Source organism: Vanacampus margaritifer, chromosome 5 (genome assembly GCF_051991255.1).
Source record: "Vanacampus margaritifer isolate UIUO_Vmar chromosome 5, RoL_Vmar_1.0, whole genome shotgun sequence".
NCBI lineage: Eukaryota > Metazoa > Chordata > Actinopteri > Syngnathiformes > Syngnathidae > Vanacampus > Vanacampus margaritifer.
In genome coordinates this window covers 19,219,359-19,233,769 of record NC_135436.1, presented here as the reverse complement: position 1 = coordinate 19,233,769, position 14,411 = coordinate 19,219,359, and the positions used below count along the sequence as shown (strand labels likewise).

The window sequence follows — 14,411 nt, the reverse complement described above, 5'->3', positions numbered from 1 at the left end:
TAAGCTTTACACGGATGCACATTGTCAATATGGTCATTCTACTTGAATCCACTATCTTAGCTAAAACACAGCAATGTAACCATTGTGTGACTTTTGGTTTTTAGTAATGAAAGACAGCACATGTGATTGTTTCGGCCCATCCCTCTTACTTTTGTCACAGTTCAAGTCTCCCTCTTTCTGCACTTTACAGCAAGATAGCCTAATTGCAGCATTTTCTCATGTAATGCAGCAGACCCAAGGGGGCTTGTTATAGATACTGGCTGGACTACTCGCCACCCTTTCACAAGGGTCCTGTGGTGCAGAGGAGTGATGGATACGGGAGGTTTCCTTCAGCCTGCGGGCTATTGATCACACTTACAGTATAGGAGGGAAGGAAATCACCCACTGGTGTTATTACACACTATACGATGGAAGAAAATGGGACAATGTGAGCTGGCTGCAAAGTTGGCACAACAAATGAAAGATTGTTCCAGTTTGATGAGAACTTGACTAAGTACCTAAGCATAATTTTATTTTTAGCCACTATCTCATTTTTTTTAAGTCTTGCTTGTTGCCTGGCAACACCGTGACAACCCCCCCATCAGAGTGCAATTTATTTTGTTTTATTATCAGTGTAGATAAATGGATAATCCCGCCTGGACACTGTGATCTAATTCATTCAAGACTGATGAAAAATGGAAATATCACACATCAAAGTATTCCAAAAACATGACTATTTGTTTTCTCTTGAAGAGAACTCTGTATTTGCATTTGTTAGCTTTACTTATTTTGATTTTTCCAAATAACTAATAGTAGAGATGTTGTAGCGATATCGCTACTCACCAATTTCCATGCCAAACTTTCGCCGTGTACCGTAATTTGAACATATAGACCCGTCTCGCTGACATCACTTTACCCAGAAGGCTTAGCTACCGCTTATACTCCTGGAGGGCAAACAATCAAAAGAAATACACAGAGAGGGCATTGTTTTCGGTTAGCGTTTCATTTAAATGGTGGGCAAATGTGACCAATGTAGCAAAAAACGTCCCCTGTTGGAAAGTAGGTTACTGCGACTCATTGGAACCAGACATTCTGAGCCGCCATCTCCAAAAGCCCGATTTGGTTGGAGGGCAAGATCCCTATGTATGGACTTTCACCATCGGCCTGGTCAAAGGAAGCCACTACGTTCCCCCAAGTGAGCTACCACAACATTTTAAATTACACTTGGGAGGACTTTGATGCTATAAAGAGCCTGGAGGGTGAAGGATATCGGCTACGTTCAACACGGCAATGTTTGTCTCGTTCTATTTATCTTTTGGTTGACACGGGTTGCTGGTGTAAAACGTCATTCATTTCATCGTTTGTGTCCGGATAAACTTGTTGAACGTCAAAGCCTTTCAAGCTATCTCATAAATGTTGAATATTCCAACATTAGGTACATGTTTTGTGTCTGATTGCTGAAAATAACATGTCTCACAGTTTTTCAATTTTTTAGTGAACTTTCCCCCCTGGTTTAAAATCACTTGTGGTAGACGAAAGAACGTTTTCCCGATTAGAGCGATTAGAGTAGGCTGCGCAGAACTTTACCATTGCATTTGTCGCCGATTTAGAAACTGTTTCACCTATTTTCTATATCTCACTAACTGATTTCTCATTCATTCGCGTTGGCGGGCCTGTCCTCCAGCATGGGCAGCACACAAACGTGACGTCACACTAGAAGGGTCTATTGATAAAGTCATTCGAACGTCTTGCTAAAATGTAGGTTAAATGCTAAAAACATAGCATGTTTTCCCCCATACCACTTGGTAATGCCACAACTGTACAAAAAACGCAATGTTTTTAGCATTTAGCCTATGTTTTATCCGACATTCAAACAACTTTACTAAAATATTTAAATTACGTTACCAATATATTTGAACGTACTTGGACGTATTAGCCAGAACTGTTTAATGCTTCCGTATGTTAATATATTTACTATGAAGTAGTTTGAACGTCTTAAGCCGTATGAACGTACTGCAAGTCGTTTGAACGCGTTGATAGTTGCTCGAACGAATTGCTAAAACAGGCTAAATGCTAAAAACATAGCATTTTTTTCCCATAATGCCATGTGATATTGGCTTATGCAATTGTGACATTACCCTGTGGCTTCATGGGAAAAATGTGATGTTTTTAACATTTGGCTTACATTTTACCAATACGTTAGAACAAGTATAGGCCTACTGTAAATATCTTCAAGACTTTATCAAGACATTCAAACGACTTTTCAGTATGTTGGAATGACACAACACAGTCAAAACTGTTTAATTACAACAGTTCCATGCTTCGATTGTCTGCCATTGATTGAAAAAAAAAAATCACAGACACTCCTCCAAAAAGCCTCTTATAAGCAAAAATAAATTCTGACGTTCACACTTTTTTAGATTTCCTCTTTCGTTCAGAGTGCCTTCTCTCAGGAAACCAATTTAAGTTAAAAAAGCCCCTTCAAGCTACATGACAGCTGTGACAGACTGTCACAGTATGTCGCACTGCGCACTCTTGTTTGATAAGCGTGTGTTAGGATAAGAATGTGGTGCTCACAACTTTGTACACAGTCTCCTTAGAGCTGCCTGTACATCCAGTGGCATGCTGCCAGTCAAAGTCGCCTCCAGAATGCAGACGTTTGCTGTGTCAACACTGAACTGTGGGTGTGCTTGGCCGCGTACATGCGACGCAAGGGGATAAACAATAATAGTCGGTGATGAGCAATTATTTCACAGGAAGGCAAAGGGCAAATTACGAAAGGCTCACTTTGAAATGTCAAAATTGTCTCGTTGGTACGCCGGGCTGGCACCTTTGCTGACTTACTGTTTCTCTTTCAACACTGTCGCTCCTTTGACATTTTTAACAGGCATCTCCAAATGTCAGCACTTTATGTTAGTAAAAAAAAAGAGAAGAAAAATAAATCACCATGGTTGTGTATACTGCATGTGAAGGAAAATTCAATTTTGAGAGAGAAATTGTAATAAAGTAAAGGCTGATGCTAGAATGTTGAGGAAAAGACATGTGACCCAAGGAAAGCAATGAAAGTGATGATGTATCCACTAACTAGCCAAGCCAATAACTGTGCCACAGCCCCACACAAGCTGACAACTTTCAAGCTAATGACAGCATGTCAAAGAGGGAAAATCACACACTGGCAGTAATTATGTCATTAAGTAAACACCAGAGAAGGACATGAACTCACTGCCAGCTGTGTTCGCTTCCTAATTGTCATGTGCAAAGTTCACGTGCATGTGACTTAGACATAGCTCGGATACCTGGAGTTATTCAGTAGAAAGAGGTGCTGAAAACACACACATGCTGACACATCAACCTGTTTGTTGATGCGGCTAAGCACACTTGACAATTTTGAGACTCAAAGGTTTAGGATTTCGCCGCTAGTCTCCATATCCCTAGGCTGCTAATTGTATTGGAAAAATATTCCATTTATGACTTTTCGTTTTTTCCTTTTGTTTTGCTATTTGCAATTTTATTTTCATGCACCACTACAAAGGATTTGAAATTAAGCAATCAATGTGTTATTTAAGTGCAGCTTTTATTTAAATGCATTTACCAAAATATGCCGTTTACTATTTGGATATTAGGGTCACTCGTTTATGTGTTGAGAAAATATATTTTTGGTGAGGTGGGGGATTTCCCCTTATTTTGCTTTGTATATTCTAAAATAATAAACCTAGAAATTATTATTATTATTATTACCATTATTATTATTATATTTAATTATTTTATTATATTTTATTATATTTGATAATTTTATTTTTATTTTACATGTTTAATCATTTTTGTTTTTCATTTATTAAATAGTATTTAACATTCATTATTTTACTAATAAAGTAAAAGCTCCTTACTTTATAAGAATTAAATTGGTAGATATAGGAAATGTAATCTAATGCAGTGGTCCCCAAACTTTTTTCTACCATGGACCGGTTAATACAAGTCCATAACTTTCACGGACCGGCAACCCAGTGGGTTGAGGGGGGCGTGGGGGGTGGAGATTATTGGCTGTTCGGCGGCTGATTAATAAAAGGGTACAGCAAACGTAAATCCATTATGTGCCAAGTTGGAGCATTTAAGAGATAGATAGATTTAAGGAGGGCATGATATGGCACCACAGAACAAATATAAAGTCCATGAGTAACTCACTCACCATAACGCTAAATTAAGATCCGCTCGCCGCAGAGCGGGCCAACATGCGTGGGAATCACCTGTAGCTGTAGTCCACGCACCCATCTTTTTCTTCTTGGTCACAGGCTCCTGTGTTGTCTCATCAATGAGCCTTTTCTCCATTGCAAAGAAACTTTCCAAATATGTCTGCTCTTTCTCATTTTGCTAACTTGTCGATTAGCATCAGCAACAGAGAGAATCCGGTCACTTTTCAAAATAAAATATTTTAAGCCTCGGCTAATCAATTTAATTGTAAGTTTTTTATTCTTTCAACTGTGCAGCCCGCCGCGGCCCGGTCCAAAGTACCTCATGGTGGTTGGGAACCACTGATCTAATGCTCTCACTGAAATTCAACTAGAAGCTCTTATGATATCCAGTTTGGAAAAGTTCGGGTAATTAAGAAGAAAAAAAGTAATTTCCAACCGTTATCTAAATGACTTGTCTGTGCCAAAAGTAATTTTGTGTGTTGATAAAACTGCTGGCAAAATCCATGCTAATCTTTTAAGAGACTGCTACGTGTACTGTACAAGCTCACAAACGTCACCTTTATTAACGCTGATGTGATTTTAACTGTTGGTCAGATTATAAACTGCATGCCTGTAAATGTAGCTGTTTCACGAGTTAAAAAGAAAGGGTAAATACTAGCATTTTCCTCAAGTAAAGCTTCAACTTGTTTTTGTTATTCTCCTGACGACAGTTGCCCAAAAGCCGTGACTTCTCAAACACAGTGCCGGATCAAAATCCCCACGGTTTAATTAACAATGATCAAATTCATAATTACGTATATTTTCCTTTTACAAGGGCATATAATTGGAAGACTTTGACACTGGGGAGTCTCTCTTTGGAGAGCCCCAAGCCCTGACCCTCGTTACAGTGCTCCCAACTCGGTGGAGATAGAAGAAGGTGTAATGAAGAGAAGATGAATACCTCAAAACTTGCACTCAAAAGGTGGCCTTTAATTAGCTAATGAATCCAAAAGCTCCAACTGCCAACCTCTGACCTCGCACCAAAGCCTAATAAGCCTTCGCACAGTGAAACATGTCACAAGCGGTTGCGATCAATCTCCAGTATACTCCGAGCCCATTGTTTAATGAGATAAATGCTGTCCTGCTCTGGAAGCATTTGTGTCCGCATTCATGAATCACTCCCAGGGACTCGCTAGAGGTTTTAATGTATCGATTCACTGCATTTTCAACGAAAGTGACTGCTTCATGATTGATATTGTTTATTATGCACACCTGGGATGTCATTTTCTAATTTATATCAAAACACTAAGGAGAGAGACCATGAATGCAAAAGTGTCATTTATTTAAAGAAGGCTTTGAGTAATAGTTGCAGAAATTAGCCAGGTAATAGTTGCTTCTATTTTTAAGTATAAAATCTAAATACGGTCCTTACAATCCTTAATCCTTAAATGTTTTGGTGTTTCGTTCAGAGAATGTCAAAAGCATTTCATAACCTTTTCATTAGTACGACCTATAAATACCCAGAGGTAGGAGCGTCAATGAATTTTGAGTGTCCGTCTTTCGGCAATCTTCAACAGTCAGGATACCCTTCCGTCATCGGCAATTCATCAATATTTCAAGCCGAACTGTCAATCATTCGTTGATTGCTCAGCAAAATGGGACTTCTGTCATAGACGGATTGGAAAATGTATTGACGGATTGCTGATTTTTTTGAAGTTTCCCCTCAATCGTAAACAAAATGGACTTCCGTCATTGGCGGATTAATGGACCTTCCGTCCATATTGATGGAATGCCCACCTCTGATAATACCAATAGTGTAGAATGAGTAGTTTTACTTCACTTTAATTTATTGAATTTTATTTTACAGTTGACAATTGCAAATGTTGCATAAAAAAATGAAGTAATTCTTTCCAATAGTAAACATTGTTTTGAAATTAAACAACTCAAATTGTAAATGGCTTGTGTTCCATTGTGAGAAAAATTGTGACCCCTAGCCTATGCAGCAGCAATTGCTGTCAGACGTCTTCACGTGTGCCAAAGGAAATTGTCCAAATAAACCTATTTTGTCTGAAAAATATAATGAATTGAAATTAATTTAAATCTATCTATTCCAGTAACAGAAAGTGACAGGCAGAACAATTTAATTTCCTTCCACTTGATAAAAGAAGCTACAGGTAGCCTTTGTAACCAGGTCCATTTATTCAACAATAAATAATAAATACAGTACATAATTTATAGCCTTGTATTCAACAACGTCACAACATCTTAGCTATAATGTCCAATTAAAGAAAGTATTAAACATACTCAGGTGTAACGAACAAGCCAAGCGGGGTTTGCGGCCAAGATTGCTTTGAGAAACTCCCACCCGGTCCCGCATTGAAAATGTGGCCTGGCTTGAGCGAGGAGCCCAATAAATTAGTCAGAATAAGTTGAGGGCAGACTGCACTCTCCCCCGCGGTTATCGGCAGAAAACAAGCTGCCTTAGCCTTGGTGCTCCTAAATCTTTTATCATTGCTGAGGCAGGCTGATCCTGGCATGGACTCGGGCCATCAATCAGAGCCAATCCTCACAGCTAATGGCTTATTCAAGATTTCTTGGGTAACCTAAATCAAGCTTGAAAGTAGCATTTGCAGTAATTGGGACAAGTGGTGCAGAAAAAGTCAGCTTTCTCTTAATAATTTTGCATAATCCATACAGTATATCGTTTTAGTTACCCAATTCATCTAGCAAGGAAGACAATAGAATAGTCTTGATTTTAAGGGTCTCGTGCACCTTGCAGGGTATTCATACAGAGTTGCTTTTACTGCTTTGCTATTTTTAGCAATATAAGTCCACTTCATGAGTATCACATTTCCAAGAGCCTCCAGGTGCGAATTGGATTGATGGGGCATATAACTCAAAACTAGCATGAGGGCGACCTTTCGGTGAACTCAAGTTGAAAATATGCATGCCGCATAATATGAGACTATCACTACCAAGACACATAATAATAATAATAATAATAATAATAATAATAATAATTATTATTATTATTATTATTATTATTACTATTATTATTATTATTACTACTATTATAAAAAAATAATACCAATAATAATAATAATTATTATTATTTTGTTGAATTAAAATATTATTATTAATAATAATAATAATAATTATTATTATTATTATTATTATTACTACTATTATAAAAAAAATACCAATAATAATAATTATTATTATTATTTTGAATTAAAATATTATTAATAATAATAATAATAATAATAATAATATACAGCACCTACTGACCCAGAGCGTCAAGCCCGATGCCCTTTCCAGAATTTACAGTCCTTCATCTAATGTTCCCGCCCATGACACAATCGTCCCAGTGCTGCTGGGAGCTCTTTAGTAGGAAGTGGAAACAAGGAGGTGACGCCATGAGAGACATACAAGTGCCAGTAGAGTGTGGGAAAGGCAAGTTATTCATACCCAGGGACTTGAGGATGGAGCTTATGTAGTGGGGACACAGATCCAAGGTGGCTTGTCATCCTGGAGTTAGCTGTACGCAGTTGTTCATCACTCAAAGATTCTGGTGGCCGGGTCTTAATAAGGACATCCGGGAATTAATTTTGCCTGCTCGGTCTGGACCAGGATTTTTTTTTTTTTTTCGTCAATCACCCTTTGATGTTCACATAGCACACAACTTAATTTTTCTGTCGTCACAGGGCAACTCAGTCGTCATTATAGTAGTGGATTGTTTTTCTAAAATGGCTAATTTTATTCCCGTTTGTGTTTTAAAACCATTGCATTCCTTCCAATTTGTCCTTTTGTCATTGTTGTTTTTGGTTACTTTTTTTGTTGTGTCTCACACTCGTGTGCTCTTTTGAACAATAAAGTGAGAGTTCTGTTGAGTTAAATGTGACAGTTTTTAGCGGCAATTTCATCTGTTGCTTCTCTTAAGTCACCTTTTTATCCCTGCTTTATTCTCCTGTCACTTGGTTGTGTTTGTTGTTTTTCTAGCCGCATGCATGAAGCTCCTGTTCTTTGACAAGCTCCACTGTAAGAAGTACGCACAGCTCAGTAAACTCCCTCTTTCAAAGTAGTTCTGCATTTGCCATCCATATAATTTCAAAAACAATGGAACTTTGGAGGTTAATTGATCCCATAGCTAATAATAGCAAACTTAATCCATCTGTTCCACAGTTACTATCATAAAGTGTTGATTAATAATGGTGCACTCTTGGGTAATCCTCTCCAGTGATCTCACATTTTCTAGGGTTCTCAAGGATAAACTAGTTCTTTCTGAGACTTTGCAAAAAGGAGCTTCAGGATACAAAGCAGGGAGATATAAATTCTTAATCGCAAACTACATCAGATTCAGAAGAAAAGGACGAAACAGCCATCTTGGTAACTTCTCGGAGACTTGGAAACTCGCAATGATGGTTGATGATGATGTACTGTAAATGAGTTGTCCAAAGAGGGAGAGCAGACGGGAAGAGAAGTACAACTAGCGCACTTTTTGGCTTGCTTTTTTTTCTTTTCTTTTTTTCTTGGAGAGCTCAGTATTGTTCATTCGGTAATTTTACCGATTTGACATGTCATCATCATTGCTCTCCTTTATTTATTTATTTTTCTCTTCTGTAAAAACAATTATCATGAACTGAAAATTTTGAACTAAGTAACCAGGTCAGAGATGTCAAATGTTTGTTTCTCCATTTCCACAAAGAAAAAAAGAAAAGAAAATAATTTGCAAGAACACAATGAGAGGAATGCACATGGGTAAATACAACACATGATCGTAAATACACAAAAGAGAAGTGGCAGTAAAACACCAGATCTTGCTACTGTCCAATGATCTTCAACATTTGTTGAAATGTTAGGTAGTAATTATACACATCAAGAAAAGTCCAGTTTAAAGTACTAATAAAGTAATACTTGGACTGAAACCACCATAGACGATCACAAAAGGGTACCAGTGATGATGAAAAGATTGTAACCACAGCGCTGGAAATGTATCTATCGATGTACAGTACACTATGAATATTGCATCATCACTGATTAAATGTCTTCGCCCTGCAGACGTGATCAACGGGTTGCCTGTCTGATTCCACGTGGAAGCGGAGGAGGAAGAGCATGCATGATGTTGCCGCTACGTAGCTCACCCAGCGAGCTCTGTGGGCTTCCCAGCTGTGCATCACCTGTGATGCCATGATCCAGTTCTGACTGTGGGTGAGTAGCAGTTTTTGGATAGTTTGACATGTCCCGTATAACAGTTTTTTGAGAACAGGCAGTTGACAGAGCACCGGGCCTGATCTCTCAAAGAGGAGCTTTGCCAAGTTCGAAAAAATGTCCCTGATGGCTCAAAGTGAGGACATCAAGGTTATCTCAGCTTTCCATTAGAGAATGACTTGCTTGAAAAGTAAAGGGGTTGGCCTTTTACTCATCAAGAATGGTCGCGTTCGTCCTGTTGACATTATTAACATTTTTATTGGTTTATTTTACTTTTTACCTGTTTTACATTTCATTATAGATGTGTTGATGAAGGTGTAATTATGTTGACCTGATATAACCTGTGTGAGTAATGCTTTTGACATTCTTGCTATCTTTTGTACTGTTTTCCCAGAAATGAGAAAGTTACAATGTTTCTATGTTTATCTAAGAAGTCTAGTTGCTGTTCATTAGAAATCCGGTTGTCAAAAGTTCAAGGACGATCTAGTTTACTGGGAAAATGCAAACTCATTCTGTGCGTCACGGGATGACAGAGGCGTTTCCTCATGTTTTGAATAAAGAGGCTGTGTGGGCAAAAGAAGACACACACATTGGATGACACTGCTTGGGTGATGTCTAACTGTGTGACCAGAGATCTCTGTAATAAACCAACCTTGCAAGGACCCTCTCCACCAGAATCTCATCTTGCAATTATTTGAACACGCAAAAGATTACAATTAATGGTATTTCCTTCAGTCCCCGCGATTTTTTTTGTCTTTCTGCCTGCTGACGATGTCATTTTCAATCAATCTTGTTGAAGTTGAGAACTACTTCTTAGGAACTGATTGATGCGAAGAGCTACCACTTTGATACACACTACTGAAATAAATGTGTTCAAATGACCTTTAATAATGATATTATTAGGGTGTGACCTTTTTAATCGTCCGATATTAAAAATAGTCCAATAACTGAAAAAAGAGGCTTGTTTATTTATTTGCCTTATCTTATACACAGTATAATGACATTCAACAACCCCCAAACACACACACACACTTCCTTCCAAATACGCAGGGAATCCTTTATTTTTTGCCAATTTTTCTCTCTGTTGTCAAGTTAAACTGTCATAAAGTGTCTTGCTGGACTTTAGCGTTGTCATGTTGTCCTTGTGCTTTTTCTGTCTTGGCCGTCCCATCCCTGGTGAGCAAATCTTAGAACATGCCCGCAAGCTACTCTTGTGGCTCTTGGGGGCACCATGTTGGTATTACTTACTATAGAGGATGAAGAAGCCGCCTGTGAGTTGTTATAACACCTCTGCTATACGTCCTATAAAGGGTTAAACTTGAGTCCAAGCTAATGCTTGCATAAATTAGAAGCTCGCTCAAGGTTGGACTGAGACAAAGAATTAGGACAAAGAGCCCACAAAAGCCTACGGCATCATCCATCACTCCTGCAAGATCCTATATGGAACGTACTATATAACGTTCTGAGTGCCTGGCTGTGGGCCAAAGCCCCTTTTGGCGACGTTCTTTCTTGTCATTTGTCTGGGGACTATCTTTAGCAGGAAAGGGGCTTGACCCATCCTCAATGATGCCGCCTGGCACCAGTTCCTCCTGCAGGGCTTCCTCCTGCGGTGTTTGACCTTCTTTTTGTTGGCAGTCACACGTTACGAGACACTCTATTTATTTTTTATCAACTTCTGCTGCTCCACAATCTCATTCCCCACGTGTCCTAGCTTCTGCCAAGCTAACAGAAGTCTATTAATCACTTCTTCCCCCCAGTTGTTCTATTGTCTTCAAACTCCGTCCCGTATGAATGTGGGCGAGCTTCAAGTGCTTAATACGCTGCTCATGAGTCGTTAAATGCTCATTAAAGCACATAAATGCGCTACTCATTTCCTAGCTGTTAAAATTGAGCAACATGTTCAACGACTGTAGTGGGAAGTTTATTTTCCATGTGTCCAAGTTAGTTTAATCTTAGAGGCTCAGACAAAGCTGATGATGTGCGTGTTTTGTTTCTCCGCAGGTAATGCACAGCCGAATAACCAATCCTGGAGATGCCGAAGAGAAGAGATATTCTTGCCATCGTGTTGATCGTGTTACCCTGGACTCTGCTCATCACAGTTTGGCACCAAAGCGCTATCGCTCCCCTCCTCGCCATCCACAAGGGTACGTATTGCAGGCCATATCGAAGCTGAAGTGGGTCCTCGACCCTCACACCGCACTTCAAGTTTAGACATGGAGCCCGCTCATTTAGAGGTTCTCTCTTGCCGTGACCATCGGCTTCATTTCGACTCAACAACACTTATCCAGTCGTTGTGGATTTGTCATGGAGTGCATGATGAGGCTCCCAGGCCTCGATATCATCTTCACACAATTATCTACACACACAAAAACAACATGAGAAGATGATATTGCAAGAATTAAGTAATACGTTGAATAAAAAGTGCATCAGATTTTTTTCCGCTGAAACACAAAACAAAAATGTGGTGGACATCCAGAGAAAGGCAACGAGAAAGAAAATAAACCAGTATTCATCTGTCCTTATACTTTCATTTGGAATGGGCAAGTATCAAAAACATGGATAGATGCTTGCGTCGGCGGCCGATACCAGTTCCAGCCACTCTCTTGTGGCCATTTTATGATAACACATCTGACAGATGCCCATTAAGAATTTATTGCAATTATTCTTCATCTTTTTGGAGGACCCCCACCATTTTCCTATACGCATTATTAAAAAATTATTTTTGAATTTAATTTTTTTTAATTCAAGACATAGGTCTAGGCTTTACTGGTTAACAAAATGAACAGGGGCAGTTCCTCTAATCTGGCTCTCTTTAAAACTTTTAAAACAACCACCGTTGTTTTCTTAAGATAAAACCCTAGGGGCAGCAGATACAATGAAAACAGCAGAGGACCCAGAACCCTGTGGAACACCTTACGTTCCGCACATCGACCTAAATGTCCGGCCAACAAACCCATGTTCGGAACCACTGTTTTAGGCCAATCTAATGTAATGCTAATTTATGTGTCAGCAATCCAATATTAAGATCTTTAGAGTGACAAATACTTTGACAACTCAGTGAAATCCATATGAAGTAGAAGTATGATGAAAGGTGATGATGGTCTGCCACAATACATAATACTCCAATGAATCCATGTATTTTATCCATTTGGGTTAAATTTCACCCACTGACATTCACCACTAATAAATTACAAGGTTCATTTAAGCTGCATTTGATGTCATAAATGTGTTCATCAATTAGCTTAATGGAGTCCAAACAAAATGCAGTTCATTAGTACGTTATACTCATGAGCCTCACAATCTTTCTCCCACAAGACCACATATCAACAGTGTGAAATGTCAAGTAAGCTCCTGGGTAAACAAAGACAAAATAGACGGACGGCAAATCAATATGTCTCTTTGTCCTTGACTTATGATGTGAAAAATGCATACAATAGGGTTAATACACTAGAACCAATGCAAATACAGTGACACAAAATGTCACGTCAATGTCTTGTGCGGCAGGGAGGAAACCGTGGAGTGTGAAACGAAAAAGAAAAAAAAAATCCTCACTGTTATTTAACTCCAAATGCTCACAGGCTTGCTTTTGTGAGAGCTTATAAAGAGGAGCTGGAGGTTTTGGCAGCATTCTCGCTGGCAGGCTGTTGTGAACATCTGGCCATCAGCAGATTGTGTTAATCTATGGGCTGCACAAAAAATCCTCTTTTATGTCTCAAGTGTGAATGGCTCCGGGGATGAACTCTTGACGAAGATTGTTTTTAGCCACGGCAAAATGAAAAGCATAAATATCCTTCACGATTATATTTCTATAAGATACTATTCTATAATCGTATTATCACCGTCAAAGGGCGAGGTCACAATATCATTTTTTAATGCGCCGATGTTTACATTCTTGCCTTGATAACAGGAAGTGGTCAACATCTGTCAAAATATGGAAGACAGCAACCTTTACACTATCTTACTTTGTACATGAATGTGTGATATGATTTAATCTGTTGGCCGCTCTCATTCGTAAAATAACTCCTCAGGTTGAGCCAGTCCGTTTAGTCATGCTGGTCAACATTTGTCATATTTGGAGAAAAAAACTTCTGAAAAATATCTGGCAAATCGAACTACTGTATTTCGTATCTCCATCATTAAACAATGTTTTGCTATTTTATCAAAAGATGGGGATTATTATAATTTTATCGTACAGTATATCATATATAAAGAAAACAAATTCCTCACTACATAGTTTAGTGTAAAATGAATTTCTCATGAGAACACATAATAGAGTTGGGATTTGAAATTGTTTCTACTAGGGATGTTCAACAATACTTTCTATCAGACCGATACCAGTACGAGCACTCACTTCTTCAGTAGTCACTGATTTTGCTGATGAGCTTCTCGTTAGAGAACATCATCAAGTACTGAAACATTTAACAGTTGGACAAGTGCATTCAAAAGCTTAGAGAAGGTCACATTAAGTTCACCTGTAAAGGTTTGAATGCATTTTAGCCAAATATCCCTAACATTTTGTGAGTAGTGTATGTCGAACAGCTTTTTCAGCTACTAATATGAACTCGTGTTTCTTTTGTGGGATGTAAACAGACAAAATTTAAATATTGCCATTTTTGTAATATATAAACAATACCGGGAGCCCAGTAATGTGTAGAAGAATCATATACTTATTGGTCAGTGGTCCAGCCAAGTCAAACACTAATTAGCTTAATGTTTGTATTAGTAATGACAAAGACCGGATGTTCAAATATTAATAGCACCAAGCAAAGACAAATTCATTGCGCTGCGGTGAAATGTGATTTCTAGTGAAGGGGTGCCTCAGATCGACAAAATAAGGACAAGAAGGTCAAAGTAGCTCAAGCCTCCTCGTGGGTCCCTCGCTGTTGCAGAACGGGAACGCCTGTCAGGATCACAGAGCGTGACGGTTCCGGCAGGGGTCGGTCTGGTCCCTTGAGCTCTTGAGCTTTTAAAATGTTCAAGCTCTCTTTCTTTCAAGTTTACCGAAGATACTTTTCTTTAACTTTACATCTTTAGTATTGATTTTGCATTTCCAAT

At 38.7% G+C, this 14,411-nt stretch overlaps 1 protein-coding gene across 3 annotated transcripts in view; it reads left to right on the top strand.

Annotated features, from left to right (window-relative positions):
- Window positions 1–14,411, top strand: part of LOC144052390 (galactosylgalactosylxylosylprotein 3-beta-glucuronosyltransferase 1) — an 84,398-nt gene that overhangs the window by 56,608 nt on the left and 13,379 nt on the right. For all 3 annotated transcript variants that reach the window (XM_077566398.1, XM_077566399.1, XM_077566401.1), the window contains 2 exons: window positions 9,207–9,356; window positions 11,358–11,500. In XM_077566398.1, the coding sequence (XP_077422524.1) occupies window positions 11,389–11,500 (112 nt within the window). In that variant the 5' untranslated portion in view covers window positions 9,207–9,356; window positions 11,358–11,388. The remainder of the gene's footprint in view (window positions 1–9,206; window positions 9,357–11,357; window positions 11,501–14,411) is intronic.